Source organism: Gopherus flavomarginatus, chromosome 5, assembly GCF_025201925.1.
Source record: "Gopherus flavomarginatus isolate rGopFla2 chromosome 5, rGopFla2.mat.asm, whole genome shotgun sequence".
Lineage (NCBI taxonomy): Eukaryota > Metazoa > Chordata > Testudines > Testudinidae > Gopherus > Gopherus flavomarginatus.
In genome coordinates this window covers 50,221,281-50,248,669 of record NC_066621.1, presented here as the reverse complement: position 1 = coordinate 50,248,669, position 27,389 = coordinate 50,221,281, and the positions used below count along the sequence as shown (strand labels likewise).

Below are 27,389 nucleotides of genomic sequence, written 5' to 3'. Positions count from 1 at the left end.
GAAACATGAACCAGAAGGTCGTGTTCCTGGGCTGAGAGGGCATGAGAAAACAGCATCGGTGGGTGAGATGAAGTGGAGCTCTCCTGCCAAAAGGCTGTAACGAGCATGTGTGCCTTGAACTGTTTGTTTCAGGGGGATGCTAGTTGACCTCTTCCTCCCCCACCACCCGCTTCCTCTTCTTCACTAACTCCAGTTATTAAGAAAGCAGAGTCGGAGGCAGTGCTGAGCCAGAGATGCAGCAACTCCCTGTGTTCCTCCTTGTGAGTATCCCTCGCTCTCCCCTCCTCCGCCTTTCCCAAGGAGATAAATGGATGGACAGACGGGTTGCTAGAGGCAGATGGTTCCTGCTAATTACACAGCTAATGGAGTGGGGAAGGTGGGGAGCAGGAGACAGCCTCTTCCCAGCTCCCCCTCACCCTCCTCTGTCCTCGCCCCTTCTTCCGCCTCTCGCCTCGGGGTTGGCCAAGCAGGAAAAACTGCTGACGAGTGAAAGGAAATGGGAAATTTAGTTACATCAGGAATTCCAGGGAGATGAGGACTCAGCAAAAAAAAAAAAAAAGAAAAACAGAGGGGGAGAGAGAAGCCAGGGCTGTGCTGCCGCAGCTGCACAGCTGACTGGATTGACAATCATTTAACCTCCCCCCAGCAACCAGCTTCGATCCTGGAATGGGACAGAGAGCAGCAGGGCCCTGATGGATGGATGGACAGGGCGGGGGTGGGGGTAACGCTGGAACGGGGTCTGTTTGGAAACTCTCTTCGGAACCTCCTCTCCCCCTTCTTCGGATGTGTTGTTCTTTCTTGCCTTTTCTTTCTTTCTTTCTTTTAAAGAAACGAAAGCAGCCGCTGTCTCCCATTCAGAGCTGATGTGGGGAAAGGTGGGGGGCCAAGTGAGGAAACAGCCACATGCGTTATTGCTGGGACGCTCCCGCTGCAAAGGCTTTTGGCGGCGATAATAAGGATGGTGGGAGCAGAGGAAGAGGGTGACAGATATCAGAAGCTCCTCGAACTCTCCGGCTATTCTGCAAGGGTTGTGGGGGAGACAGAACATGCTGCGGGAGCAGGGACAGCCAGCTGCATGGAGAGCAGTAACTGTTCCACTGCTGCATACATTACAGACTGCTCAATGTGCAGGAGAATGCTCCTTTGTGGTACATGAGTGCAAATACTATTCTCTGTCTCCTCCCCCTCCTCTACCCTGCTCTCCTCCCTCCCCTCTACCTACTCCCTCTCTCTTCTCCCCAATCTCTCCTCTGTCCCTCTGCCTCTCCTTTCTTTCTTCTCCCTCGATTCCCCCCTGCTTTATTCCATCCCCGTCATTCTCCGTCTCCCCTCCCCACCCCCAATCTTTCACAGGAGATTTCTCTTTGCCAGGATACAGTCTGGTAAATTTGCAGCAGCCGCCACGGAGAGAACTCAGGAACCCACCTTGGACCCGCCGTGTCCCTTTGACGGAGCATTCTGGATTCAGAGACCCCCCCAGCAGGGGTGCTTTGCTGGCATTCCCAAGCCTCCTGCCATCCCGCAAGCCTCGCCTGTCCTATCTCCCTCTTCAGCTGTTTGCTACATGGAGAATAAGAGCTGCAAAGGGGACAGCCTGCGGCCAGCTGTACAGTGCAAACACACTGTGGAGAAGAAGACAATGACTAACCCCACGACGGTGATTGAAATCTACCCAGACACCACTGAGGTGAACGATTACTATCTCTGGTCCATCTTCAACTTTGTATACCTCAACTTCTGCTGTCTCGGCTTCATCGCCTTGGCCTATTCTTTGAAAGTAAGTACTGATTCCAAGCCACCCTGTGGGGAACACACTGAGCCAGAGCCACAGCTGGGGTAAATCGGTGCCATGGCTGTTGAAGTCAGCAGGGCAATGCCAGTTTCTCCCTGTGGAGAATCTGGCCCTTGTCATGTTAATATACATTGTCAGGGGAGATCTTGGGAATGGAAATGTTGTTTTGTGAGTAGTGTGGGTATCCACGGCATTCAGGTACCAAGGTGATGGGCACCACAGAAGAATCTAGATAGAGAGATAAGAGGAATCGGTGATGATGGCTCTGAATTGGCTTTTGTTGTGACTGGAGATCTATATTTCTCACTCGTCTGCGGTCTTGGTTATAGCGTAATTCTGAGAACTAGAACAGTTGAATTTACTACCAGGAGGACAAACAACTTCCTCCCCAGGTAGCCAGAATCCCCCAGCATCTGGAGACCTGTGTGGGGCAACCCCCATCGCCATAGGAGAGAGCTTCAACTGGTGCTGGGGAATCCTGAATGCTGATAGGCTACTGGGGACTCCAGGTGTATGATGATGATAAGAAGCACTTTACATCCTCCCAGTACTTTGCAAATCAAACTTAATTCAGCCTGGCAACGTTTCTGGGGGGGGGAGGGAGGCTACGTGGGGACAAGTATTATCTCCATCTTGCAGATAGGAACACTGAGGCACAGAGCGCTGAGGTAACTTGGTGATGGTCCCAGAAGAAGTCCGTCTGAGAGCTGGGAATAGAATCTTGGAAATCCTGGCTGGCAGTCCTGTGGTCCACGCACTAAAGCCTCTCACATCAGTCTGGTACCAACTTGCTGAGGCTCTACATAAGATAATTTAGTTAGAGGCACTGGACCAGATCCTCAAATCATGTAAATCAGTTACTCCACTGACTGCAGTGGAGCTCTGATGATTTATGCTAAGTCAAAGATCTGGCCCAATAGTGGAACAGGAAGTCGGTCTTTTAAGAACTCCTTAGCGGTCTGATTAAATATGGATGCAGTGGGAGTCCTTCCATTGATTTCAGCAGGCTTTGGATCAGGTCCTTAGTGAGTGTTTCCTAGAGTCTGGGGATAGTGAGGGCTCCAAAGAGAAGGAGGGAAAAAGAGCAACTGTGCAAACTGGAGGAACCGGGAGATCGGTGGGACTGGCTTTAAGCACAAACACACCAAGCAGCCACTTGTGCCCCAGCTCTTTTGTCCCCACATCCCATCCTCTACAAGTTCTGCCACTCCAAGCCCAGCCCCTCCGCTTCTAGCAGTGGGACCAGAAAGGCATGAAGCAACTTGTTTCCTTCCCTGGCTCTGGCTAAAGCAGCAGTGAGGAAAGCAGCTCATGGCCTGATTCTCCCTAGGGTCCCCTAAACCATCAGGCCAGCCTTGGAGACCTGCCAGGAATGTGAAAACAAGGTCTGCTAACTAAGGTGATGGAAGACCAGGGAGGGCTTCATAAGGGAGGAATGGAAATAGATGCATGAATGAACTGGGAGCCAGTGTGCAGAATGCAGCCCAGGGAGAATGGGACCTGAGTAGTTCAGGGGCATCCAGCCTGTATCCTGCAGACTGCGTCCTGCTCTCTGCTTGCTGGATCACCCTCGAAATGGAGTCAGAGTCTGATTCTAAGAGGTCAGTTGCCCCAGTCTGCTACTCTCTGAGGGCTCCAGACCTCTGCATGTCTGTAAGGTAACACTATCATAAGGTAACACTATCCTTTGAGTCCAACCTTCCGGAATTATTCCCTGTAACTGCCAGATGAGAACAGACCAGCTGGGCTGCAGGATTTCATTGCCGGTGAACTCAACCAGCAAGCAGTTTCTAATCATCTGTCAAGGAAGAGAGGGTCTGAGGGTTTGGAGGGATTATGTTGTTTGGGGAGGGAGGTTCATAAAAGCAATTAGATAATTGTATATGTTAAATGAGACCAGGCTCCTGGGTGGCCCTGAATGTGTCATCGTTTGGGTGGCCTCAGGCACAGGAATCTAGTGGATGTGTTTTGGCAGGCAGTGTTTACAGGAAGGCCAGTGTACAGAGGGATTTCATCACAAAAACAGATCAATTAACCCCATCTAACTCCAGTGACTGTGACTTCCACAAGAATACAAGGAGGCTGTTTCTGAACCAGCCAGGCCCTGGGGCTCTGCTATAGCAGAGGCAGTGTGGTCTAGACCACTGAGCACAGGGACTCTGATTGCCACTTACTGGGTAACCTTGGGAAGTCCCTTACCTTCTCTGTGCCTCAGTTTCCCCATCCACAAAAGGGGGGTGAGAATGCTCACTCACCTTCCTTGCAGGGGTGTCAGGAGGCTTAACTCACTGCTGTTTGTAAAGTGCATTGAATGTAAAGGCCTATACAAGTGCTGAACATTACCATTGCCTGGGCTGTCCCAAGGACATTTAGAGCCACTGCCAACATCAAAGGAGGATGATATGGAAGTCTTGCTTACCACGTAACACTCTGTGGGATGGGCACACCAGTATAGGACAAGAAATAGGCTTTTCCTCTCTCCCCTGCCCCCCTCATGTGTTCATTAGCTTAAATTTGCTTTAATAACATGGATGCTTCTCCCCCACAAGGGAACAATTGATTGGGGGCGGGGAGAGAGGAATAGCTAGGAGAATTAGGCTGAACTCAGGAAAACGAAAATATAAGCTGAAGATCCAGAGACAGCACTGTCTATCAGTCTGTGGAACAGTCTCCTGTTGGAAGTGGAGTAGTCCTCGTCACTTGAGAAATATACAACTAACCTGAACCAGACAGGGTGAATTAGCTGTAGGGCACAGTCCTGCTCTGGCAGGGGATGGACTAGACCAGAGTTTCTCAACCTTTTTGATACCAAGGACCAGCTTGCTGCCTTCCTAAACTGTGTCCGGGAGATCTTGGGGACTGGCACCAGCCCACGGACCAGTCATTGAGAAACACTGGACTAGACAACCCAACAGGTCTTTCCCATCTCTACTAGCTTCAGTTCTTTGGCAGAATAAAAATGGCAAACATAACGTTCCTCAGAGATCCATGGCAGAGTCAGGGAATGGCAAGGAGATATGGCCTGAAATATTGTGGTCACTGATGGGGAGAGCGGCATAAGAGAGAAAATGGGGGAATATCTGGATGCAGCAAAAGAACTCCCCTGGGAAAGGCCTACAGAATGGAAGAGAAAATGTGGTCATTTCTATAGTCTTAACCACCCTATAGCGTTTAATAGAGAATGATAGCCCTGCTGTAGAATTAGTGTGTGTGTGTGTGTGTGTGTGTGTGTGTGTGTGTGTGTGTGTGTGTGTGTGTGTGTGTGTGTAAAAAGTGACAAAGAGTCCTGTGGCACCTTATAGACTAGCAGACGTATTAAAGCATAAGCTTTCGTGGGTAAGTGTGTGTGTGTGTGTGTACGCACAAGTGCGTAAAAAGACTTCCACTCTTTATTAGTTGCTATAGGACGTTAGAGTCATTTCTACAGAGCCCTACTGGTTTCATCTCTATCTCTGTTACATTTTGCAGGGCTTTCCCATTAGGTAAAAAAAGACTGGAATGAGGAAAATAACTGGGGAAAATGTCCTGTTAATTAGACCTTCTTCTTGTCCCCTGAAGCAAAGTTTAGATGTGCCGATTTAGGCCCCAGTCCTTCAAGGAGCACCATGCTGAGTAGAGGCCCAGTGGAGTCCATGAGGCTGCGGGACCAGGGCTGCTATTATGAATAAAACCAAGGCGTTTCTTCACTGGGAACCAAAGCTGTGTGATTTCCTGCCTAGGGTGCAGCCAATGCGCTAAAGGCTTTAGGGTCCCCGGATTTTGTTCTTTAAACTTACTTCACATAATGTAAACATTTAAAAAACCCTAAGAAACATTGTTTTAAATAACAAAAATGCAGAGTCCCATTGGCTTCACTAGGACCACTTGTGCTGAAAGCTAAGCCCGTATTTAAGTACCTTGCTGAATCAGGGCCTTTAGTGTGCTTTAATATTGCATTTTAAAATGTTTCAGAAATAATATACTCACTTCTGTTCTTTCTTTGTCTTCATGCCTCCCAGGGTGCGTGTGGACAAAGAGCTCTATAGATCTCTCACTGGGTATAGATTGTTACACTGCAATAGCACCAAAATGTGCTAGATGTTCTAGGCACACATTGGCCCCTGCACCAAAGAGCTTACATTCTCAGTCAGAGAAACATACCAAGTGGAGACTGGGCACAGGTATACAAGCCAAGTATTTGATATAAGCTTTGTCTGCATACCTGGTCTTTACATATACCCCCTCTTTCTAACCCATACTGGGCCAGATCCTCAGCTGGTGTACAGTGGAATAGCTTTGTTGACTGCAACGAAGCTGCATCAGTTTACATCAGCTGAGGGTTTGGCCCCAGCACTCGATCTGTAGGATCAGTGAGATGGAAAGGGAAAAACTGTGCCTAGTTGTGAATGGATATGTGTATTTGGAGGAAGGTGGAGGGAATGATTAGACGTGAGTGCAGTGAGATTTGAAAGCCCATGTCAGCACTAGCATTAATACAGCACAGATGCTAACACCATCTAATAAACTTGGCTAGGAAGATGATTTTTTTCGTTTGGTTTTGCCAGAAGCAAATTTTGTGGCCTTGACTTTTGCACAGGCTATTCAGCTTGCTTCCCCCACTCTCCTATTTCCCGGCTCTACGCACTAATAAATGATGCATCAGCACTAACAGTTAAGAGATCAGTCACCAGCAGTTTTATCACTAGAGACCTTTGGGAAAAGCCAAATCCTTCAATGTACCAATTACACAAAAAGGCAGTAGATCAGAGAGGCTGGGATCACAGTCAGTTTTTATTCTGGAAGTCTAATTTCAGGATTCATATATGGACATCAGGAAAATGAGGAACCCAGACTCCTTTTTGTGTCCACCCATAGTTCCAGGGTTTTACTGATTTAAAAAATATCTTCCCATGTGTGTGTTCCAACAGATGATCCTATGCTACTGCCAAAAGATGCATCACACCAAGCATGTGGGAGCTATGGAGCATCTGAGATCCTTGCATTTATATAGCCTGTTTTCCATTTTAAGTGAACATAAGTGCTGCATATGAGTAATGTATGTGCTGGAGCCATATTGATTGTACCTTTTACTGCTCCAACTCTACCAAAGGTAGTTTCAAGTGGAAAGGAAAATGAACAGAATAACAGTGGTGCAGCTACACCTGTGTCTGACAAAGAGCTACTTTGTGGAGCCTTTCCTTTCCAGTGGAGATCAGGTTTTAGTGCAAATCTAACCAGAGAGGGAGTGAGGCGTAGTGGATAGGTTCAAGGCTGAGAATCAGAAAACCTAGGTCTTATTCCTGGTTTTTCCCTAGGTGGGTGATTTGGGCACTTCCTTTCTCTGTGTCCCTCTCCCACCTTTTGTCTGTCTTGTCTATTTAGAGTGTAAGCAGATGAGGTGTGAATGTTGCATCTTTGCATTTGAGGGGAAGGGATTAGAATGGCCAAAGAGGTCTAGCTCCCCTGATTCTGTGGAATGAGGGAGGTTGCATCTCCTGAGTTCTCAGGCAGGCGTATGGTAGTAATGACTCCATGAGAAAAGACATCAGCCTCTCAGGCTGTTCTCTTAAAACAGTGTTTCTCAACCTTTTTGATATCAGGGACTGGTTTGCCTTCCTAAACTGCCTTCCTAAACTGTGTCAGGGAGATCTCCAGGACCAGCGCCAGCCCCGAAGATCTCAGGGATTGGTAGTTGAGAAACACTGTCTTAGAAGACCAACAGCTTTCAGGAATTAAAATAGATCCAGCTGCTTCCCAAGCAGTACAGTGACAGAGCGAGCCAATGAGACAAGATCCTAATGCTAGTCCATGAGGAGAGATTGTACCAGAGGTGCTCACAAGCTGGAGGGCTTACAACCAATTTGTAGAGCAATCCGAGACTCTCCCCTCTTCCTACATGGGAAGTTATTTGTGTGCAGAGAAGCGGAAATTGGTGTACTGTTTGGAAGAGATGGGTCTACAGGCCCTCCAGCCAGTGCACACAGCCTAGATGCAACCAGCAGCAGGTTGGATAGCAAAGCCCAAGCAGCATTAGCTACAGTCCTATCAGAATTATTATTATTATTATTATTATTATTTTATTAATAAAATGCATGTGTCTGCATGGTACACTGACACAGTACGTGACAGCCATACAATGTGACCTGTCCCCTGCTCCTGAGGATCTGAGGGGACAAGGCCTGGCCTAAAAGCAGGGGAAGGAGTTTGTGGAGAGAGTGTTGCTGAGGAAACCAAGGCAGGAAAGATCCCTGGAAGAAGGAGAGGGTTGAAAAGAGAAGATAGTGGACACTGAGCAAACAAGTAGACAAGAGACTTCCAAGTCCAGAACACATGAAGGTGCAAGAAAGAGACAAAGGGGAGAGATGAGGAGGGAGGAATGGGAGGCACATAGGAGAAAGTTGGACAGTAGGAGAAAATGAGATCAGAGATACTGGAGCTTGGAGCTGTTGAACTATGAGACAGGAAGCCTAACAGGAGTGGAAGGGGACAGACGGTGGTGTGAACAGAACAGCGGGAGAGGAAGATGACTCTAGCGCTGGCATTCTGGATATGCTGAAGGGAGAGAGGTGAGCAGCTGCCTGGGAAGGTGGTGACAGCTGTCCGGGGGAAAGTTGTCCAAGACTGGTACAAGTTCCATTAGCAGGGTTGGAGAGGAGAACCTGGATCTGGTGACGTTAAAGTGCAAGACTGGATTTAAAGGCTGGCTATGAAGGTATGGGGAGAAAGGAGAGCAAAACATAGGAATTGCCATACTGGATCAGATCAAAGGCCCATCTAGTGCAGTATCCCGTCTCTAACTGTGCTAGCCACCAGATGCTTCAAAGGAAGGAATAGGGACCTCATAGCAGGAAGATGTGGGATAATCTCCTCTGAATCTCCAATGATTAGAGGTTGGTTTAAGGCTTGTGATATAATCCCTTCTAGAATTGCTGTTATCACTTGCAAAGTGACATGGAGAAGGGATGGACTTGTGATTCAGAACATAAGAATGGCCCTACTGGATCAGACCAAGGGTCCATCTAGCCCTGTATCCTGTCTTCCAACAGTGGCCAATGCCAGGTGCCCAGAGGGAATGAACAGAATGGGTAATCATCAAGTGATCCATCCCCTGTCGCTCATTCCCAGCTTCTAGCAAACAGAGGCTAGGGACACCATTCCTGCCCAACCTGGCTAATACCCATTGATGGACCTATCCTCCATGAATTTATCTAGTTCTTTTTTGAACCCTAGGAACTGGACTGGGACAAACGAGCTGAGTTTAATTTCTGCCTCTACCACCCAGCCTTCCTGTGTGGCCTTGGGCAAGTCACTTAGCATTTCCGTGCCTCCTGTGTGAAAGGGAGATGCTGTTCTTCTGCCTTCCAGAGGGATTGTGAGGACACATTCTTTAATGTTTGTGGGGCCCTGAAATATCATAGTAATGGTCATGTGAGTATCTAGATAAACGGTAGTGAGGTCAGGATACAGGGAGGATGGGCAACTCCTTACTGGTGATAGAGAAGGGAGGGGAGGAAATGTCCGTCTACTCTTAGAGAGATTGAGTTTGTGCTACCAGGGATGATGGTCGAGTGGGCATTGGAGATGGGAGCCCAGAGAGAAGAGGAGAAGCCAGGACAGAAAGCTGTAGGAAGCTTAATCAGACTGTAAACAGTTTGGGGCAGAGATTGTCTTTTTGTTATATGTGAATATAGTGCCTATCCCAGTGGGGCCCTGAGCGTTGGTTGGAGCCTCTAGGCTTTACCACAGTATAAATGATCATGAATAACAATGAATCATTTGAATAGAGGTGCTAGCTGATGCCACAGGAGTATATGGGAAAAGAGGAGGTGACCAAGGACAGAACCCTGAAGGAGTCCTACAGACAGAGGAAGAGGGGAGGATGAAGTGCCAACAAAGGGGAGGCCAAAGCAGCCATCAAAGAAGTCAGAAGAGAACTTGGAGAGAAAGCGAACGGCAAAAGAAAGCTCAGATATTTCAAAGGCGATAGTGAGCTCAAGCAAAGTAGGGCTAGAGAAGACTCCCTGTGAATTTGCTAGGAGGAGGTAGGTCATATTATGCCACCCATCAGGTGGAGCAGAGAGGGCACAAGCCAGAGTGGAGGGAATCAAGGAGAGGGCAAGAGCATGGGGCACGCTGGAGGAGTTTTCAGGCAAAGGTGAACATTAGAGAAGCAGCTGGGACTGTAGAATCAATAGTATGTGGGTAGAAGGAGGCAGAGAGGAGAGTATTAAGGGAGAGAATCAGAGATGGAACCAGAGTTGAGAGGACTAGATGGCGACAGGAGGACAGGCTGAGTGATCAGAGGCACGCTGAGGTTTAGACATCAGAGTCAGAAACGGGTGAAGGAGGAGAGTGTGGGGTGGGTGGTGGAAGGGTTGGGGAAGGTGGCAGAAGAGAGTCCTTGATGGATATTCTCACTTGGAACAGATGTGCAAGCTGATAAGATCTGGGGCTGAGGATGAAGTGAAGGAGGGAAGGTGCTGGGAAGAGGGGTCCAGGAGGGCGTTCCTGAGACAGAGGGGCTGGGAGCACCCAGAAATTGACCAGAGAAGCAGATCTTGTGAGCTGGGAGGAGGGCAGAGGAGGAAGGAAAGTAGCAATCTGTGCAGTCATGGGACTCTCTGTGAAAGTGCTCAGAGGTGCAAGAACTGGAGCGGAAGGAGCGAAGGCAGGGAAGAGCCATGGGGAAGAGAGGAAAGGGCAGCTCCGGACAAGGGGGGAGATGGAAGCTGAGTGAAGGAGAGAAGTTAGAAGCTGGGGGAGGGGAGACAGAGGGCAGAAAGAAAAGGAGGAATGAAAAAATGGGAAAAGGGAGGGGAGGGAGAGGAGACCAGTGGGAAGCATCTGAATGGGGAAAGGGGGATGAGAAGGAAGGAGCAGGAGAGAGAGGCCTGGAGTGAAATAGAGAAGAATGGTGAGAGGAGGCCAGTAGGAGTGAGGTGGAGGAGTAGAAGTGTCCCTAGAGGAGTTTGTCTCATGCAATGAATACTTGTCCCCTCTCTCCCTCAGCCTCCCAGGGGTATAGCTCTGCCTGGGACCTTCCTTGAATGATTTCTATTCTGGTGAGTGGGGCTGACCCTGTGGGATACAGATCATGTGTCTGCTCAGCTCCCTTCATAATGAGAGATCTCTGCTGGCAGCTTTGCCAACAGATTAGGATTGTCTCCGTGGTGGGCTCTGGTGCTCACTACATGGTGTTTTGGGGCTTCATTCCCACACCTACTCCCTTCTGCCCAAGATAATGAAACCTGTACTCTTAACCTCCGAATGCCTCTCTCCCCAGACCTCAGGTGTGCAGCGGCTTGGGCTTGTCTGCCTGAACCCCCCCATCCCCTGCTGATTTCGCATAGGGCCCTGCACAGAAAAGGAGGAGCTTTCTTGTGCTTACTCTGCTCACCAGGGAGAGCAACAGGCCCCATGAGAGAGTGGCTCACTTCCCAGCTCTGGCTGCACCATTCTCCATCTGGCTGCTGCTGTTCTCAGTTGTTGCTGCTGGGTGCGTGTGACAGTCTGGTCGTGTCACTAGACGCTGTCCAGGTCTAGATGCGCCATGGAGGGTGAGGGAGCGAGGTACAGATACTTAACATACATGTGCCACGTGTTTGACTGGCCGCTGTGGTAGGGTCTCACATGCATCCTTATGTCAGCGAAAGATTCCTTCCCAGAGGCCAGTGTGATGCGTTATAAAAGCAGGGAATGTGTTCGCAAAGGACCTTCCCCTCCAGGGCAACAGAGTGGAAGAATCCACATATTAGAATGCATGGGATGTTACTCCAAGGTCTGGAATGAGCTTCAGGCCTCCGTGAACTGGAATCACACAGCAATTTGCTGGGACTGAGGTGGCTGTTACCACCCTGTCTCCAGTGAGTCATGTCAAGCTCACAGGCCAGCGTCAGGTTGTAAGTGCTGCCAGAGTTACAGAGCAAATCACTGAAAAGTGACTAAAATCAATCCTGGTGTATTTTTGGAAAACTCTTGGTCGATAAAAGCATTCGATCCTTTCTAGGTAGGACTGTGGTGCAGGCTCAGGGGTTTACGTGGCTTGCTAGTGACATCTAGTGTTCAGATAGGAGCACCATAAAGGTGTTTTCTGAGAGCAAATTTAGGGTCTGATGGAAGTAGCAGCCACTGGAGCTGACATCCTCCATCCCCGGAATAGGTACATCAAGGACAGCATTCCCCTGCTGCCTAACTCTGACCACCGCTGGGAGTGAAGAGCCCATTCTGTCCCTATCCTGTTTGCTGAGACTGTTGGCCAGGGTCTAATCAGTGTCAGTTCTGATGGTGGTTTTGTGATGTGGACATGTATCTGCAACAAACTGGACTGAGAACACCGACATATTTGACACATTGTAAACTACTACTGACCAGCTGCTGAGTGATAACACCATTTGGTCACTATCAGCTTGGACTGTTGTCAAACTCATGAGTGTACAAGGTCATTACCAATCTTCAGAGGCATCCTGTCCTCCCCCAGCATGGACACGTTTAAAGTCACAGCCTCTGAAATAGTGTGCATATCAGAGCATGACATTACAGCTGAAAACTGTCAGTTGCAGGATTGGTAGGTGTAAACTGCCTAGGACCTGCCAAAAGAGTGCATTAACCCAGGCATATTAATATGCTGTAGAATTGTGCATGGCCTCTAACTGCAGTTGGAGCCAATGCCAGATTTCACACACTCAGCCTCTGAATGCAGTAGAAAGCACACTCACAATGAAACAAGTGCCAGTGGTCCTACTCTAAAGGCAGTGGGACCCAAACCCCAGCACATTAGTGTTGGGATTCACACTCTCACCTTCGGAATACAGTAGGAAGCATGCACTAGTGCTAGAATTCACCCTATAGTGCGCCCAGCATCCATACCTGAATGCACGATAGTGCCAGGAATTACGCCCAACCTCAGAATGCAGTAGATACAGGTACAAAGTCTCCACACGCACTAACCCCTGCTTGTCTTTTTGTTTTTGTCTCTCCAAATTCTTTTTGTCTCAGGTCCGGGATAAGAAACTCCTCAATGACCTGAACGGAGCAGTCGAAGATGCCAAGACAGCCCGGCTTTTTAACATTACCAGCTCAGCACTCGCCACTTTCTGCATCATCCTCGTCTTCATCTTCCTGCGCTACCCGCTCACTGACTATTAGAGCAAGGCCAGCAGCCACTGCCGAAATGCCTCAGTGCCAGAAGTGTCCACTGAATTTCCTCCAGCAAGGACATGAAACAACAATCCATCTTGACTGCAAAAAATAAATACAAAGTAAACTCTACCAAGCAACCCCCCCAACTCCCAACCCTGACTGGGATTTGAATTTCTGTGGAAAAGGAAATTACTTTTACATTTTTTACAGAAAAATATTTATTTTCATGATTAACAGAAGTGGGTGATGACAACATGCGAAGCTTAGAACTAACCACAACATGAGCCAATAGCTGTGTAGCTAGATGCTGCAACCATAGTGGCGGCCGAGGAGTCAGAGAAAACATTGTGTCATCGACGATCTGCTGATTAAAGTTACATAAGCAGTCCAAGCGCTGAGCTGTGTCTTAGATGGAAAACAGCAAATAACCCTATTGGGAGAGCTGAACTCCAGATCTACCAGGAAGCAGGTGCACTGATTTAGAGCTCAAGAGATGGAGGAAAAATGCCTGCTACTGTGAGATAAAACTGAGACGTAAAGCTGGGCAGATTCAGGACATATCAGATGTGTTCGGGCTGCTACCACGTCCTCTCTCTCTCTTCTCCCCTTCCCTTCACTCCCCTGTATATTTTGTTCTTTTCCTCTTTTTATACATTTATTCATTGAATTTCATTTGAAGGCCAGAATAGCTTACCATTTCCCATCCCCAGAGAGTTTTATCCTTGAGAGTTCATAGTGGAGAATTCTGAAGCCTCCCAATAAACCCCAAAGAATTAAAACAAAACAAAACTCCTCCATGGAATCTCCTGCAAATGCTGAGAACGTAAGGCAACCTTTGGAGAACTTGCATATATCCTGTATACCGACTCCTACTGTATTTCTGTAAACTTTCAATAAAGATAATAATACGTCTGCCTATCCGATGCCATTCTGGTTAATTTCACAGATTGCCACAGATTAGGGGGTTTTACCCCCTTTGGTCCCATATTAATCCAGAGGGGCAGAGAAGAGAATTAAAACTCCTACTGGACACTCTAACCTGCCTTTACAACCATAGCAGCAAAGAGTCCTGTGGCACCTTATAGACTAACAGACGTATTGGAGCATGAGCTTTCATTGGTGAATACGGGCCTGGAGTAATGGGCCACCTCACTTAACAATGTGAAAGAAAGTTAAATAACAGACAGGGAGCAGCTCCACAAGCAGTGCAATAGGGGACTGATACACAAGCAGCAACCACAGTGGCAGGCATGGAAGGGGATGGTGCCAGTTAGAACCCAGCTGAGATAAGAATTTCCACTTGTGTATTAGCAAAATGTAGGACTGGAGTTGGGGGAGAGGAGGAAAGAGGTGACAGGAGCTAGGGGAAATCTGGGGGCTTCTAAATCCCCTGACCAGGCACATGTGAAGGTCATCACCATCTCAGTGAGGACACGCTGCTCTGGAGTACATAGACTGGAACGTGTTGTCATACCAGTGATGGTGATATGCTGCTGAGAGTTTAACAAAGAAGCTCCCTTAAGAACATTCCACCACGCTCAGCTGGAAATGTTACATTCCCTGGGTAAAATGTGCTTTCCACTGAAAATCATCCACCTTTCTGAACCCATCAATCCTTCCTCCACCCATCCCTTTTGACCCCTGCCCTCCTAGGGTGTCATAGGAACAGGAACACCACAGAGTGGCATCTCTGTCTAGCAGCTGTTCCACACAGCAGCAGCAGAGGCAGGCAGGTGTCTTGCTGGCTCTGCCTAGAGTGGAGCTGGCAGGTGAATTATCCTGTGGGCATTCAGTGATTAGCTGGATGGACAGTGGGTTCCCTGGGTGGGAATGGATCCTCTATGTTGAGAACTATTAGATCCCTGAATTGAAACCTAACGTGTGGGGGCAAGGATTATCTCACATCTGCCTACTGCAGGGCTCTTACACCTTCCTCCAAAGTATCTGGTACTGACCACTGGGACAGGCTACTGGACTAGATGGACTTTGAGTCTGATCCAATATAGAAATTCCTATGTTTCAATGTCTCCCCTGTTTGCTGCCAGTCTCCCCTAGCCAGTGTGGAATTGGAGTGAGTTTCTCCAGGGGGGCTCAGGGTGGGGTTCCCAGTTCCAGGCTGCCCCCCAGTAGCAGCTCTTCAGACTGGGACATGTGCTGCTGGGGAGAGGCAGCCTGCAAGGCTTCCGCTCAATGCAGCCGCGGCTCAGTCCTGTCTCCTCTGCCTCATGCATTGGCCGGTGGAGGGGACCCATGTGATAAACACCCATGGATTGGTGGGAGGATGCAGGAGGGGTGTTCTCTTACCAGCAGCTGCCACGGCAATCGTGTATATGCCCACAGCACAGCCCTGGCCTTGGAGAGAGCTGATCGTTTTAACAAGCAGAGCCAGCTTTAACATTCTAACTACTGTACATTGTACCAGTGCAAAAATCCCTAAGGGAGACACAATGCTGATTCAAACTGAGAACTAATAGACCCATGAGCATCTGGGTCAGACTCATCATCCCCAGGAGCAGGAAATCAAGGTACAACATGAATTCACACCTGCATCATAGGTGCCCAAGCCACTAATGGGATGGGTCTTTCTTCACTAATTGTTCAATCACATCAGCCCAATGCCAGCACTGTGCTATTAAGACCTAAATGGCCAAACCAATAGACCATGAAAGGGTACCTCGCTGAAAACTTAATTAGACTTCACCTTCATTAGCCTTCCTCAGCAAGAGTGCTCTGTTATGCTCATAACAATGCCGTGTACAATTGCTATAAAATGCATTCTGGTAGAATCCAGTAAGATTACCCATAGCCTTTGCATGAACGATCACACCAGAGCACCTTCCACACAACTTCTTCTCAGACAATTCAGGGTTCTGGTCTAAAGTGACTGTATCACTCTTAAAGGCACCAGATTGACCAAACTGGAGAAAAAAGTCTAGTTACAGCTCAGTTTTTCCAGCTTCTCTCTAATGCCCTGCCAATATGCTCCAACTCTAGCCTGGGCAGCATTTGAATGGGTGACCTAGAGATGGAAGTCTATTAATAACCTTCCTGCTTGACAAGAAGAAATTGATGATACTGGATTAGACCACAGGTCCAGCGACACTCTTATCCTGTCTCTGATAGAACCTGACAGAGGCAGCTCCAGGCACCAGCACGCCAAGCGTGTGCCTGGGGCGGCAAGCAACAGGGAGTGCTCTGCCAGTCGCCGCGAGAGCGGCAGGCAGGTTGCCTTCGGCGGCGTGCCTGCGGAGGGTCCGCTGGTCCAGCAGCTTCGGCGGACCTCCCACAGGCGTGCCACCGAATCTGCGGGACTGCGGACCTCCCCTAGGCAAGCCGCGGAAGGCAGCCTGCCTGCCGTGCTTGGGGCAGCAAAATACCTAGAGCCGCCCCTGGAACTTGATGAACTTTTTCAACCCAAAACCTTTTTGGACCAAAAAAATGCAGATTGAGGTGAACCGAAACATTTCACTGATTCCTGTCAAATCTGCCAAATTGTTTCACACACCAAAAAAAAATAAATCTGAAAATGACAGCGCATTTCATTTCAACGTTTTCATTAAAAAAAAAACATTTTTTTTTATTTGAAATGGCTTTTTGTGTCAAAATTTACTTCAGGCGGGTTTTTTTTATTTTAAACCCTTTAAAAATAGCTCAAAACCAAAACAACATTTCACTTTGGGACGAACAAAATGTTGCGTTGGACCCAATATGATTTTTTTTCTTTTTTTACTTTTTGGTTTGCCAAAAAATTGTCTTGTCTCCAGTCAACCCAAAATGCTTTTTTAAAACAATAGTCAAAACAGCCAGCAAAACTGAAAAGTGTGTTAGGGTCGGTTTACACTAGAACAGGGGTTCTCCAACTTCATTGCACTGCTGTCCCCTTCTGACAGCAAAATTACTGCACGACCCCAGGATGGGGGACCGAAGCCTGGGCTCAGCTGCCCCAGGTGGCAGGGCCAAACCCTTAGCCCTACCATCCCAGTCAGGGGGTGGGGGCAATGCTAAAGCCCAAGAGTTTCAGCCCCAGGCAGGGGGCCTGTAACCTGAGCCCCTGAAGTCCTTGGGCTTTGGCTTCAGTCCTGCGCAGTAGGGCTCAGGCTTTGGCTTTGGCCCTGGCCCCAGGATGCAGTGTGTGACAAAGATCCAAAATGAGGGGCATAAATAAATCATTCATGCAGGACACTGACAGCTGTGTCCTGCATGAATCCTTCCTTTAATATAAATGACTATAACCTCAGAGTTTTGTATTCTGATGTAATCCACTTGCCACAACAAAAGTGAGGAGACATCAAGTTGGTCTGGAATGTAGGTAACTGTGGGATTGAATGGAAGGAGGAACACTACTAGTAGATATGTGCTGTTATGATTTGTAGTGCTGCAGATTGTACTGCAGGATGCTTTCCATTCAGAAATCACATTGCATTACAGTCTATGAACTCTTGCAGGCACAGTGCTACCTCCACAGCTCTCTTCATCTTAAGGTCTGGGCTTTCAACACTGGGTGGCAGGCATACTCTGTACAGGGAATGAATGAAACAGTTCAGATAAAATAAGAGCTGACACAGCATTGGAACTAACCCAAGCCAAGCTTTTGCTTCCATTTAACAAGTGCAGCAAATGCGTTACGATCATTTCTTTCTGTGATGGATCGTCTCATCTAAAAGACAATGGATGGAGTTTTAAGGAACAACAGGGAATATTGAACTGGCTTCACATCTTTTCTCTATATATAAACTGTTGGGGACTGAGAGGGTGGATAGTAGTAGTAGTAGTAATAATACTCATTAGATCTGTTATTTGTTTGCAGTAACATCCACACTGCATTTGGTGTTTTCCATACAAAGGATTTGTCAGCCTGGATCAGACCTGAGGTCCAGGCTCCAGCCATGCCAGTATCCTCACTCAGACAGATGCCTCAGAGGAAGGTGTAAGAATCACAAAGTAGGCAGATCTAAAATAACCTTCTGCCCAGTTTAGGTCTTACCCTAGAGATCAGGTGAGATAATCACAATGGTCCCTTCTGGCCTTCAAATCTGTGACTCCTGATGTCTAATAGTTCTGGATTACCTTTAGCCCTGAAAAATGAGGTTTAATTATTATCCCTTCCAACATTTTTGTTAGCTTTAATTATAACTCTGGTGTAACAGGGTGGTTGGCCCTTTAATGGCCAGGCAAGGGGGTGAGGAAGCCGGGGGCCAGCCAACCCTGGTCAATTATCGACCCAGCTGAGAAGGGATGGAATGAATACAAAAGCCAGCACCTTAGCAATTAGCAAGTGCTGAAGTTGGTGCCTTCCCTGCAGCACTGAGAGAAGTCAGGGTAAAAATTGTCTGGGAGCTTGTCATAAATGGATAGTTAAGGGTTAATGTCTCTTTTACCTGTAAAGGGTTAAGAAGCTCAGTAAACCTGGCTGACACCTGACCAGAGGACCAATAGGGGAACAAGATACTTTCAAATCTTGGTGGAGGGAAGTCTTTGTTTGTGCTTTTTGTTTGGTTTGTTGTTCGCTCTCGGGACTGAGAGGAATGGGACATCATTCCAGGCTCTCCAAATCTTTCTGAATCAGTCTCTCATCTTTCAAAATTGTAAGTAATAGCCAGGCAAGGCGGATTAGTCTTATGTTTGTTTTTCTCAACTTGTAAATGTTTCTTTTGCTGGAAGGATTTTTACCTCTGTTTGCTGTAACTCTGAACTTGAGGCTAGAGGGGGTTTCCTCTGGGCTATATAAATCTAAGTACCCTGTAAAGCATTTTCCATCCTGATTTTACAGAGAACTTTTTACCTTTTCTTTCTTTAATTACAAGCTTTCTTTTTAAGAACCTGATTGATTTTTCCTTGTTTTGAGATCGAAGGGATTGGATCTGAACTCACATGGGATTGGGTTGGGGGGGGGGGAAAGGCGGGGGATGGTTAATTCCTCCTTGTTTTAAGATCCAAGGAGTTTGGATCTGTGTGTGAGTTTGGATCTGTGTGGGAAGCCTTTCAAGGCAACCCAGGGAGGGGAAAGTCTGGGGGGAAAGGAGGGGGGGATGGTTAATTTCTCCTTGTTTTAAGATCCAAGGGGTTTGGATTTGTGTTCCCCAAGGAAAGTTTTTTGGGGAAACAGAAAGTGTATCAGACACTAAATTCTGGCTGGTGGCAGCATACCAGATCTAAGCTAGTAATTAAGCTTAGAAGTGTTCATGCAGGTCCCCACTTTTTGTACCCTAAAGTTCAAAGTGGGGAAAAGACCTTGACAGAGCTATAGCATGTCGAGAGCAGAGGTTTGAGTAAATGACTTGTGCCTAGGGTGATTGGATGTCCTGATTTTATAGGGACAGTCCTGATTTTTGGGTCTTTTTCTTATATAGGCTCCTATTACCCCCCCTTCTCCCCCACACTTGATTTTTTTTTACACCTGCTGTCTGGTCACCCTACTTGTGCCCAGAGGGAAGTGAGCCCCTCTCCCAGACTTGAGGAAGAGCTCTGTGTGGCTTGAAAGCTTATCTCTCATCCACAGAAATTGGTCCAGTCAAAGACATTACCTCACCCACCTGGCCTATCTCATATACAGGCTTGCCAGTGGCAGGCAAGGCCCTGTTACTTCAGTCACAATGTGCTGTTGCCACACTGATTGCCCAAAGTGGTGTTCTCATTTCCCAGTTGGGCCTTTTATGACATTCCAGCCCTGCACCAAACTCCCAAGAACACACAGCTGAGACCTCACTACTAACAGACTGGGGCAGAACTCACTGACACATCCTAACAACCAGCAGGACAGCTGCCCCTACTACCTCTTCCTGTAGCTAGGGTCATTTGACTCACTTCACACTACAAAGAAGAACTAAGGGACCACTTGCTATCCACCAAGTTACTCAATGTCTTCTTTCACCGTTTGATGCTACCTATTCTATTGCACATGACTTCCTCCCTCAAATTCTGGTTTGTTTCGTTGCTTCAGGAACAATCCTTGTCTGGTGTAATTGCTCATGGGAGTGCTATTTGGGGGAAGGGGATGAGGTTTACTGGGGTGTGTGTGGGGTTCATAGTGAACTACTGACTATAGCAATGCTGCTGCCATTTTTTCCCCATTTTATTCTGTTCTAAAGGCACAATAAGGCACGCTAAGGTGTGGGTTACTAGGCCTAATATAGACTGTGAGTAAGATCCACCAGTGAAAATCACAGCTTTCCTTGCCTACTCCATGCATCTGCATGGGTGTAATGCTGTCCATCAGTTGCTGGAATCTGGACAAATCCCCAGTATAGACATAGTCCTAGGCCACTTCCTGATGGATTGAAAGGCCTCAGACTTTGCCCTTGTGCCTCATGTGGCCCCTGAGCCTAGTTATGCTCTCCACCAACAGTGCCTCAACTGTCTGTTTTGGGGTTTTTTGTTTTGTTTTTTATCCTAAAATGAATGAGAAACCTAACCCCATAGTGCCCAGGTAGATAGGAGCTGCTTCTCTCATACTTTTATTACTGATAGCTGCAATAATTGCACTGCTTTGCGATTGTTGAGCACAGTGAGGGCAAAGGACCATTTTGAATTGTTTTGGATTTCTGTAGAAGAAGGGAAGTTTTGCTTTATCCAGAGAGCCAAAGTCTAAAAGACCCAAATTTTCCCTGCCCCTAGAGGAAGAATGTGGATCAGAAGGGGAAGTGAGGCCAAGATGCACCTGATGACAGAAAAGTAGAACCCATTATGACTCTGTAGGTGACTTATGGCTGATGGAACAGACTGTGGCTCTTAAAGCCAGAACCGTTGGGAGTGGTTTTGAGGACATCTCATTCATAATAGTAACTTGAGTCATTCTATCCAGGGTACTTATGTGCTCCCCATTAGCATAGTATCTGAGCACTTCATAATTCTTACTGTATTTATCCTCACAACATGCCTGTGCGGTAGGCAGTGCTTTTGATCCCCATTTTACAGATGGGGAACTGAGGCACAGAGAGCGTATGCCCAAATCCTCAAAAGTATTTAGGCACCTAAATGCCATTGAAGTGACTTTCCCAAGAGCACAGAACTGAGCCCAGGTTTCTCAGGCCAGGACAGTAAGAGCTGAACCAGCCTTTCTTCTGGTTGTAGAGTACTAGGTCAGGCAAAATGCCTCTGTAGGAGCAATTCTGTCACCTTCATTTTGGACGTGCAGCATGCCCCGCTCCATCCTCAGCTTTGGATCTCCAGCTGGTGTGTTGAGAGGCATGAGGCTCTGGCCGTACCACAGCCTAGCTGGGTACTGTTGCTGTGTGACCAACTTATGTTCAAGGGGTGACAGCACAGAGGGCCAGAACAATACCCATGTATCCCTTCAGCCTTCATAATGGGGTTTAAGTGAGAGGGAAGTAGTGCATAGGCCTCTAGGGTCCTGGCTGCCCTATATACAGATGTGTGAAGGTTGGAAAGGACTTGCTACACACAGACCTCTGGTGGAAAGTGTGCCACTAGGGAGATCTGGAGCTCAGATTATCTGCCGGGGAATAGCTACATGACATAGGCATACATGTGTCCATTGTGGATTCCAGTATCTCTGCTCACAGGGCCATATCTTTAGTGAGAAAAGTGATGTGGTGTTAATGCAAAGGACCACTCAGTGTAGAATTCATGCGTTTTGCATTAGCCATATGTCCCTGTCTGGGGGGACCCTAAATGAAGGTCATGCCCCTTAAACTGGCAGCACTACACTGCCTGAGTGTGCTGTTAAGAGAAGTAGAGAAGGGAAGTTGCTCTCCAAAGCTGTTTATGGGACTTCATCAGTGGTCTAAATGTGAGGTAGAGGTGGCTAAGCCCCCACTCTCAGTGGAGGTGCTCAAGCTGCTTCCCTTCAATTTTAAATGAGGCCTGCTAACAGGGCCTTCTCGATGAAGCCATCTTGCCTTTGGAACTAGCTTCTGACCCTTGGTCTGCCAGAGCCTAGACTGGCTTCCCAGATTTGCACTCTCTTACCAGGCCTGCTGCAGGAGAGTCCCATTCTGACTAGAGTAGAACTGTGTGGCTATTATATCTTAACCTGTATCAATGTGCCCAGAACTAAGGTGGGGGAAGGGGGAGGGAAAGTCTATGCATTGAAAGAAATCATAATTCAAACCCTTGTGCTTAAAAGGCAGTGTGGTCTGGTAGACAGGGCCTTAGACTAAAGGTTCTGGGTTCTCTTCCAGGTTCTGTCATTAACCTGCTAGGTGAATGGGTAAGTCACTTCACTCATCTGTGCTTTTTCCCTTTTTGTCAGCTTAGATAGTAACTTTGTGGCAGGGACTCTCTTACAACATGTTTACACAATGCCTAGCATAGTGGGGTCTGATGTTTGCTGAGGCCTCTAGGTGCTATATATATAAATAATATGAACAGCCCTTATCATTTGTTTTGTACAGATGAAAATTGCTACCCAGTTATTAGAACTGGTTGGAAATTCCTTTTTTCGCCACAAAAAAAGTCAACCAAACATCTTTTTTTTTTTTTTTCCAACTTCTGTTTGTTTGCACAAAAAGTTTCTAAATTTCAGAATTGTATCCCCTTCTTTTGCCACTGAATGCAACAGAACAAATGATTCCAAGGGTTGGGTCTCTGGGGTTTTTTTCTTTCACTTTTTCCTTTTTCTACTCAAAACTTTTCAACACTTTCTCTAAAAACTCTCCAAAAGTGGAGCAGGAAACAAAACCGCCAGTCAATCCTTGGAATCATTCACTGGCTGTGTCTTCACTAGGAAATCAAGGTGTAGTCTTAATTCAAGTTAGCTAACTGGAGTTAAACACCTCGCAAAAACATGGTGGCTGAGGTAATAAGTTTTATTGCACCAACTTCTGTTGGTGAAAGAGACAAGCTTTTGAGCTTCTCAGATCTGAAGAAGAGCACTGTGTGTCTTGAAAGCTTGTCTCTCACCAACAGAAGTTGGTCCAATAAAAGATATTACCTCACCCATCTTGACTCTAATATCCTAGGACCGACACAGCTACAACACTGCTAAAAAACAAAGCGTTTTTAGTTTATCTTAACCTGCTAACTCTTGTGAGAGCTACAGAATTTTCGCCTTGTCTTTGGTAGGATTTGGTAGGAGTTAAACATACTTTTTTTTCCTAGTGAAGACAAGCTCACTCTGGCTATGCCTTCACTGCGGAAAAAAAAGTGTATGTTCTACAACAAGATAGATAACGCAAGTTATCTATCTTGCTGTAAAATCCTAGAGGAGACAAGACACAGGTAGTTCTTATCTTGATGTAGCTAGTCAAAGTCAACAGTAGGCTCCCTCCACCTAGGGTTTATCTCAACTACCTGCATCAAGGTAAGAGCTGACTCAAGGTAGTGATCTCTCTGGAAAAACTTGCCTTGTTTGGCAGTGAAGACATGGCCTCTATTGCATTTAGTGGCACAGATAATAGGGAGAGACCTGGAATTTCAAACCTTTGAAAGGCTTTTGGTTTTTTTTTATACACATTTTTTTGAAATTACCTGGAAGGGGGAGCAAGCAGAGGCACCTTTGAGGCACTTTGGCTGAGAAACTTTGGCCAGTTCCACCAGTTACAAATGATGTTCTGTTCCTGTTTTCAGTGGAGTGTTTTCTACTGTCAGTTGATTTCCAGTGAGTTCCTGTGCGGGCCTACCCCACTCTCACTGGCTGTATGGTGCCACAGAATGACCTGCGCGTTTCTCTGCAGAGACTGTCTTGCAGGGAGGATGAGGTTAGTACTTCAGTTGGGCTTGTCACAGGTGGAAACACACCAACCAGACAGTTGTTCTCTGTCAGACAGACAGAGGGCCCCCTCAGCCTGTTCAATGTGCACACGAGGAACAGAACCTGCTCTGTGCATACCTTGAAAGGCCATCAGTCTTGAGGAGCTCAGGGAAGAACATGACATTGATTTTTGCTCACCTGGCACAGACTCAGAGTATAGCCCCAGCCTCCAGCATTTAACATCCGTTGCATCATTGTTTACATTACTCTGAGGAGCCCACACCCCCTTGTGCTGTTCACATGTGATTCCTCCTCTTGTTCCGGCACCCTCAGTGTGCAGGGAAAACACATGCCCTGATCCAGAGAACAGGGAAAGCTTGTTGGCTGAGTGAAAGGCTTGTGTAACTGGCAGCTACTGGAATGGGGCGGTTCTCCTGTTGTGCAAACATCCAGGAGTTGGCTAATATGTGACTACTGCAGCCCCTTCCAAAGACACTGACTTTGCATGTTTGTACTGAACACATACATGTACGTATTGATGTTGTCATGCACCCACTAGGGCAGTGTGTGGAATTACAGATTAACCCCTTTGATGCCTGGGCAGGGGGAGACTGCAGTCTCCCAGGCCAACTAGAGCACAGATATGTCAGGCATGTGCACAAATACACATACCGCTGTTATGCAATACTTGGCTTGGCCATTTTCCTGCTGGCTCTCTGCCTTCCTCCTCCCTCAAATGCTCAGTGCTTGATGATGCCACTGTTGCTGCATATGCTGTCAAGCCAGCTCCAGACCCTGGGCCAAATTCTCTCAGCTAATATAAAGTGGTTGAGTGTAGATGGAGTCAATTGACACAGTCTGTGAATCTGGCCCATCTGCCTGTCTCATCTAGGTCCCATAGGGGGAAGGGCAGTGCCTACCCTGGAGCTGGTCAGAGGTGGCATGTGTGCTGTAGTGCCAGGGCAAAGCTTGGTGAGTCAAGAGAGGGGCAGCAGCAGACTTAACTCTCAACGTCCTGAACTCTGCACAAGTTGAGGCTGGCCTGTCATAGTAACATAACTTGTGCATCTAATTCCTGTTTTCTGAGCCGTAAATAAACAACACAACTGTCTCCCTGCATTGTAACCGTACTGCCTCTCACTAAAACACAACATTCCTCAGCTCCGCTATTGCTCAGTGAAGGATGTTCTGAGAGACCCTTAGGCAGCAGCACTTAGAGGCCATGTGGTTAAATAGGCAGGGCTGGAGCCTGGGATACAGGAGCCCTGGAGTCTCTTCCTGGCTCTGCCACTGACCTGCTGTGTGACCTTGGGTAAGTCATTTCACCTCAGTTTCTCCTCTCCCACTTTGTCTTGTCAGATGAGACTGTAGGTTTTCTGGCGCAGGGGCTCTTTATTTAGAGGTCTGTACAACTCCTAGCACTGGGCCCTTATCTTAGTTGGGGTCTTTCAGTGTGACTGTAAAATTAATAATGGGAAATCAGTGCAAGCACTGCAGCCAGCAACAATAAAAGTATTGGCAGAAACTGCTTCTGCCTATGCCTGGGCAATGTGGGGTGAGATTCCATATCCATTTTAGTGGCGTTTTGCAAATCCATCAGTATGTGCTGAGGACCAAGGCACCTTGCTGCATTTCTGTGGCTGTCTTGGAGAATGCAGAGCAGAGACAGAATAGGCTCTCAGGGCAGCAGGTGCTTTCAGCATTGAAAATGACAAACCTGGGCTACTGAGGTTCACCCAGGGGTGCAAATGGACGGGGAGTTTTAAAGTCATTCTCAGATATGCATATGATTAAACTGATTGTTTTTTGGGGCAGGGGGTGAGAGAGAAGCTTCCTCACCCCCAACTTGTACATGGGCAGAGACCCTGGTGAGTGAAAGGAGGAAGGATTTGCTTTGCTCTGCAACAGTGAGCAGGGAGAATCCTATATTATGACTTGGGCATGGGGATCCTAAGGTTTCAGGTCTCTTCCCCTTCCCACGACTTATTTAACAGGTCAGAATGTTCTCAGGTGGCCTTTATTTACAGGGGAAACAAATCACTCCTCTGATCCCCAACTTTCTCAGGCAAAGCTACCAAAATGACAACTAGCCCTTAAGCTAGGGCTAGGTACCCTTGAAAGATGATGCTAGCATGGACACTCTAGCAAGCTAATTACTGCCATTGGGGTAGAGTGGTGCCCCTGTGTTGAATACAAAGGTTTTGGACCGGCATTCTGCAGATCAGCTGTGTGGCACATTCTGTGAAGCTCTTATGTAGACTTGTGATACCATTCCAAGGCCTGCTGCTAAGCTGGAAAAGAGGTAGCCCCATGTATCTGTAGACTGAAGTACACTGAAAACCTCCAGGTAAACAGGGGGTCAGTTAACTGGGAGAGTTGGCTCTTCTACGGCCTGAGTCAAAGTCCATTGTAGTCAAGGAAGGTCTTTCCTCTGACTTCAGTGAGTTTTGATGTGGGCCCTTAAAGGTTGCCAGCCAGCCCTAAACAGGAGTGGCGCCAGAATTTCTGGGGCCCTAGGCAGAATTCGGGGGGTGGCATTTTGTGCGCTCCTCATGGGTGCGCGGGAGCTTCCGGTTCCACTCCCATTGCGCCGCCGAAGAAGGACCCTCTGCCGAAAAGCCTCAGGCGACAGCAGCAGTCATTGAGCTGCTCAGTTGCCTGCCATTGTTTTCTGCGGCACGTCGGCAGAAGGTCCTTTCTTTGGTGGCGCAATGGGAGCGGAACCGGAAGCTCCCTTGTGCCCCGTGGGGAGTGCACAAAATGCTGCCCCCCCTGAATCCTGGTGCCCTAGGCAACCACTTGTGGTCGCCCAATGGAAGCGCTGGCCCTGGCCCTAAAAGGAACTGCACCCCAGTGGGGCCATTCCTGGCTGATCTGCCATGTGAGCTAGCATTCACTGAGCTACAATAATAGGGAACCCAGAGCACTCCTTACTCTGAACCTCCCCATGCTGGACTGGCCTGCTCTTCTAGGACTCTACATTACATCCATTCAAATCAATGGCAACACTCCCTATTGACTGAAACGGTGCAAGGCTGGAGACTTCAGAGCACAGTGAAGACTAAAGAACAACTTTAGGGGAACCGATGGAACTTTCTTTAACTTTGTTTACTCAAGGTTTACCCTGGTATAGCTGCAGTGGCACAAACTAGTGTAGCTAAAGTACAGTGCAATAAGCCCCAAATAGTGCTGGTTTCAAGCTGATGTAGATAACAGCTCTGCCTGGCAATTCTAAACCCTTGTACTGATGCAGCTACACTGCTGGCTGCAACTGGGGCCACTCCTCCATAGTTCAGGGGAACCACGGTTCAGGCTGAGAAGTAATTCCTTAAAATGGATGAGGAATTCCTGGCAAACCAGCTTTCTCTCCCTAGCTTTCCAAATGATCAGGCTGACGTTTTTATTAAATGTACAGATAATAGGTGACCCAGATTTCAAATTGTACATTTGAACTGAGATTAAGTTGATAAAATGTATGGAATCATTGGAAGAAAAGGATCACACATATAAGTGCGTAACCTGTAGTCCAGACACACAGTTCAGACATGCCTGAAATTTGGGCAAGAGGAAAAATGGGGGAAAAAATGGAAAAGTAAGGTGAGGTGCTGTTTGTTTTTTAGGGGGGGGGTTGTGTGTTTGGGTCTGTCTGAAACAAAACCCTGCCTCTGCTCTCAAACAATCCAGCTAGTAAGCTGTTTTGAACAATCTCCATATGAGTATGTTGGGGGAAATGGAATGAGGTTGGCATTGTGATTAAGATAGACAAGGAATTGAGAGTTCTGGGATCAGCTCATGACACTACTCCCTCATTCTTGTGGGACCTTGGCA

General features: G+C 47.5%; 2 protein-coding genes across 3 annotated transcripts in view; one reads left to right on the top strand and one right to left on the bottom strand.

Annotated features, from left to right (window-relative positions):
- LSP1 (lymphocyte specific protein 1) overlaps nt 1–27,389 on the bottom strand; it is a 512,003-nt gene that overhangs the window by 296,276 nt on the left and 188,338 nt on the right. The window lies entirely within an intron of this gene.
- IFITM10 (interferon induced transmembrane protein 10) lies at nt 148–13,830 on the top strand (the record flags this gene model as incomplete). The annotated part of the gene is made up of 3 exons (XM_050953782.1): nt 148–260; nt 1,354–1,777; nt 12,767–13,830. Coding segments are annotated over 3 exons (687 nt in total), but the record flags the coding sequence as incomplete, so codon positions are not given.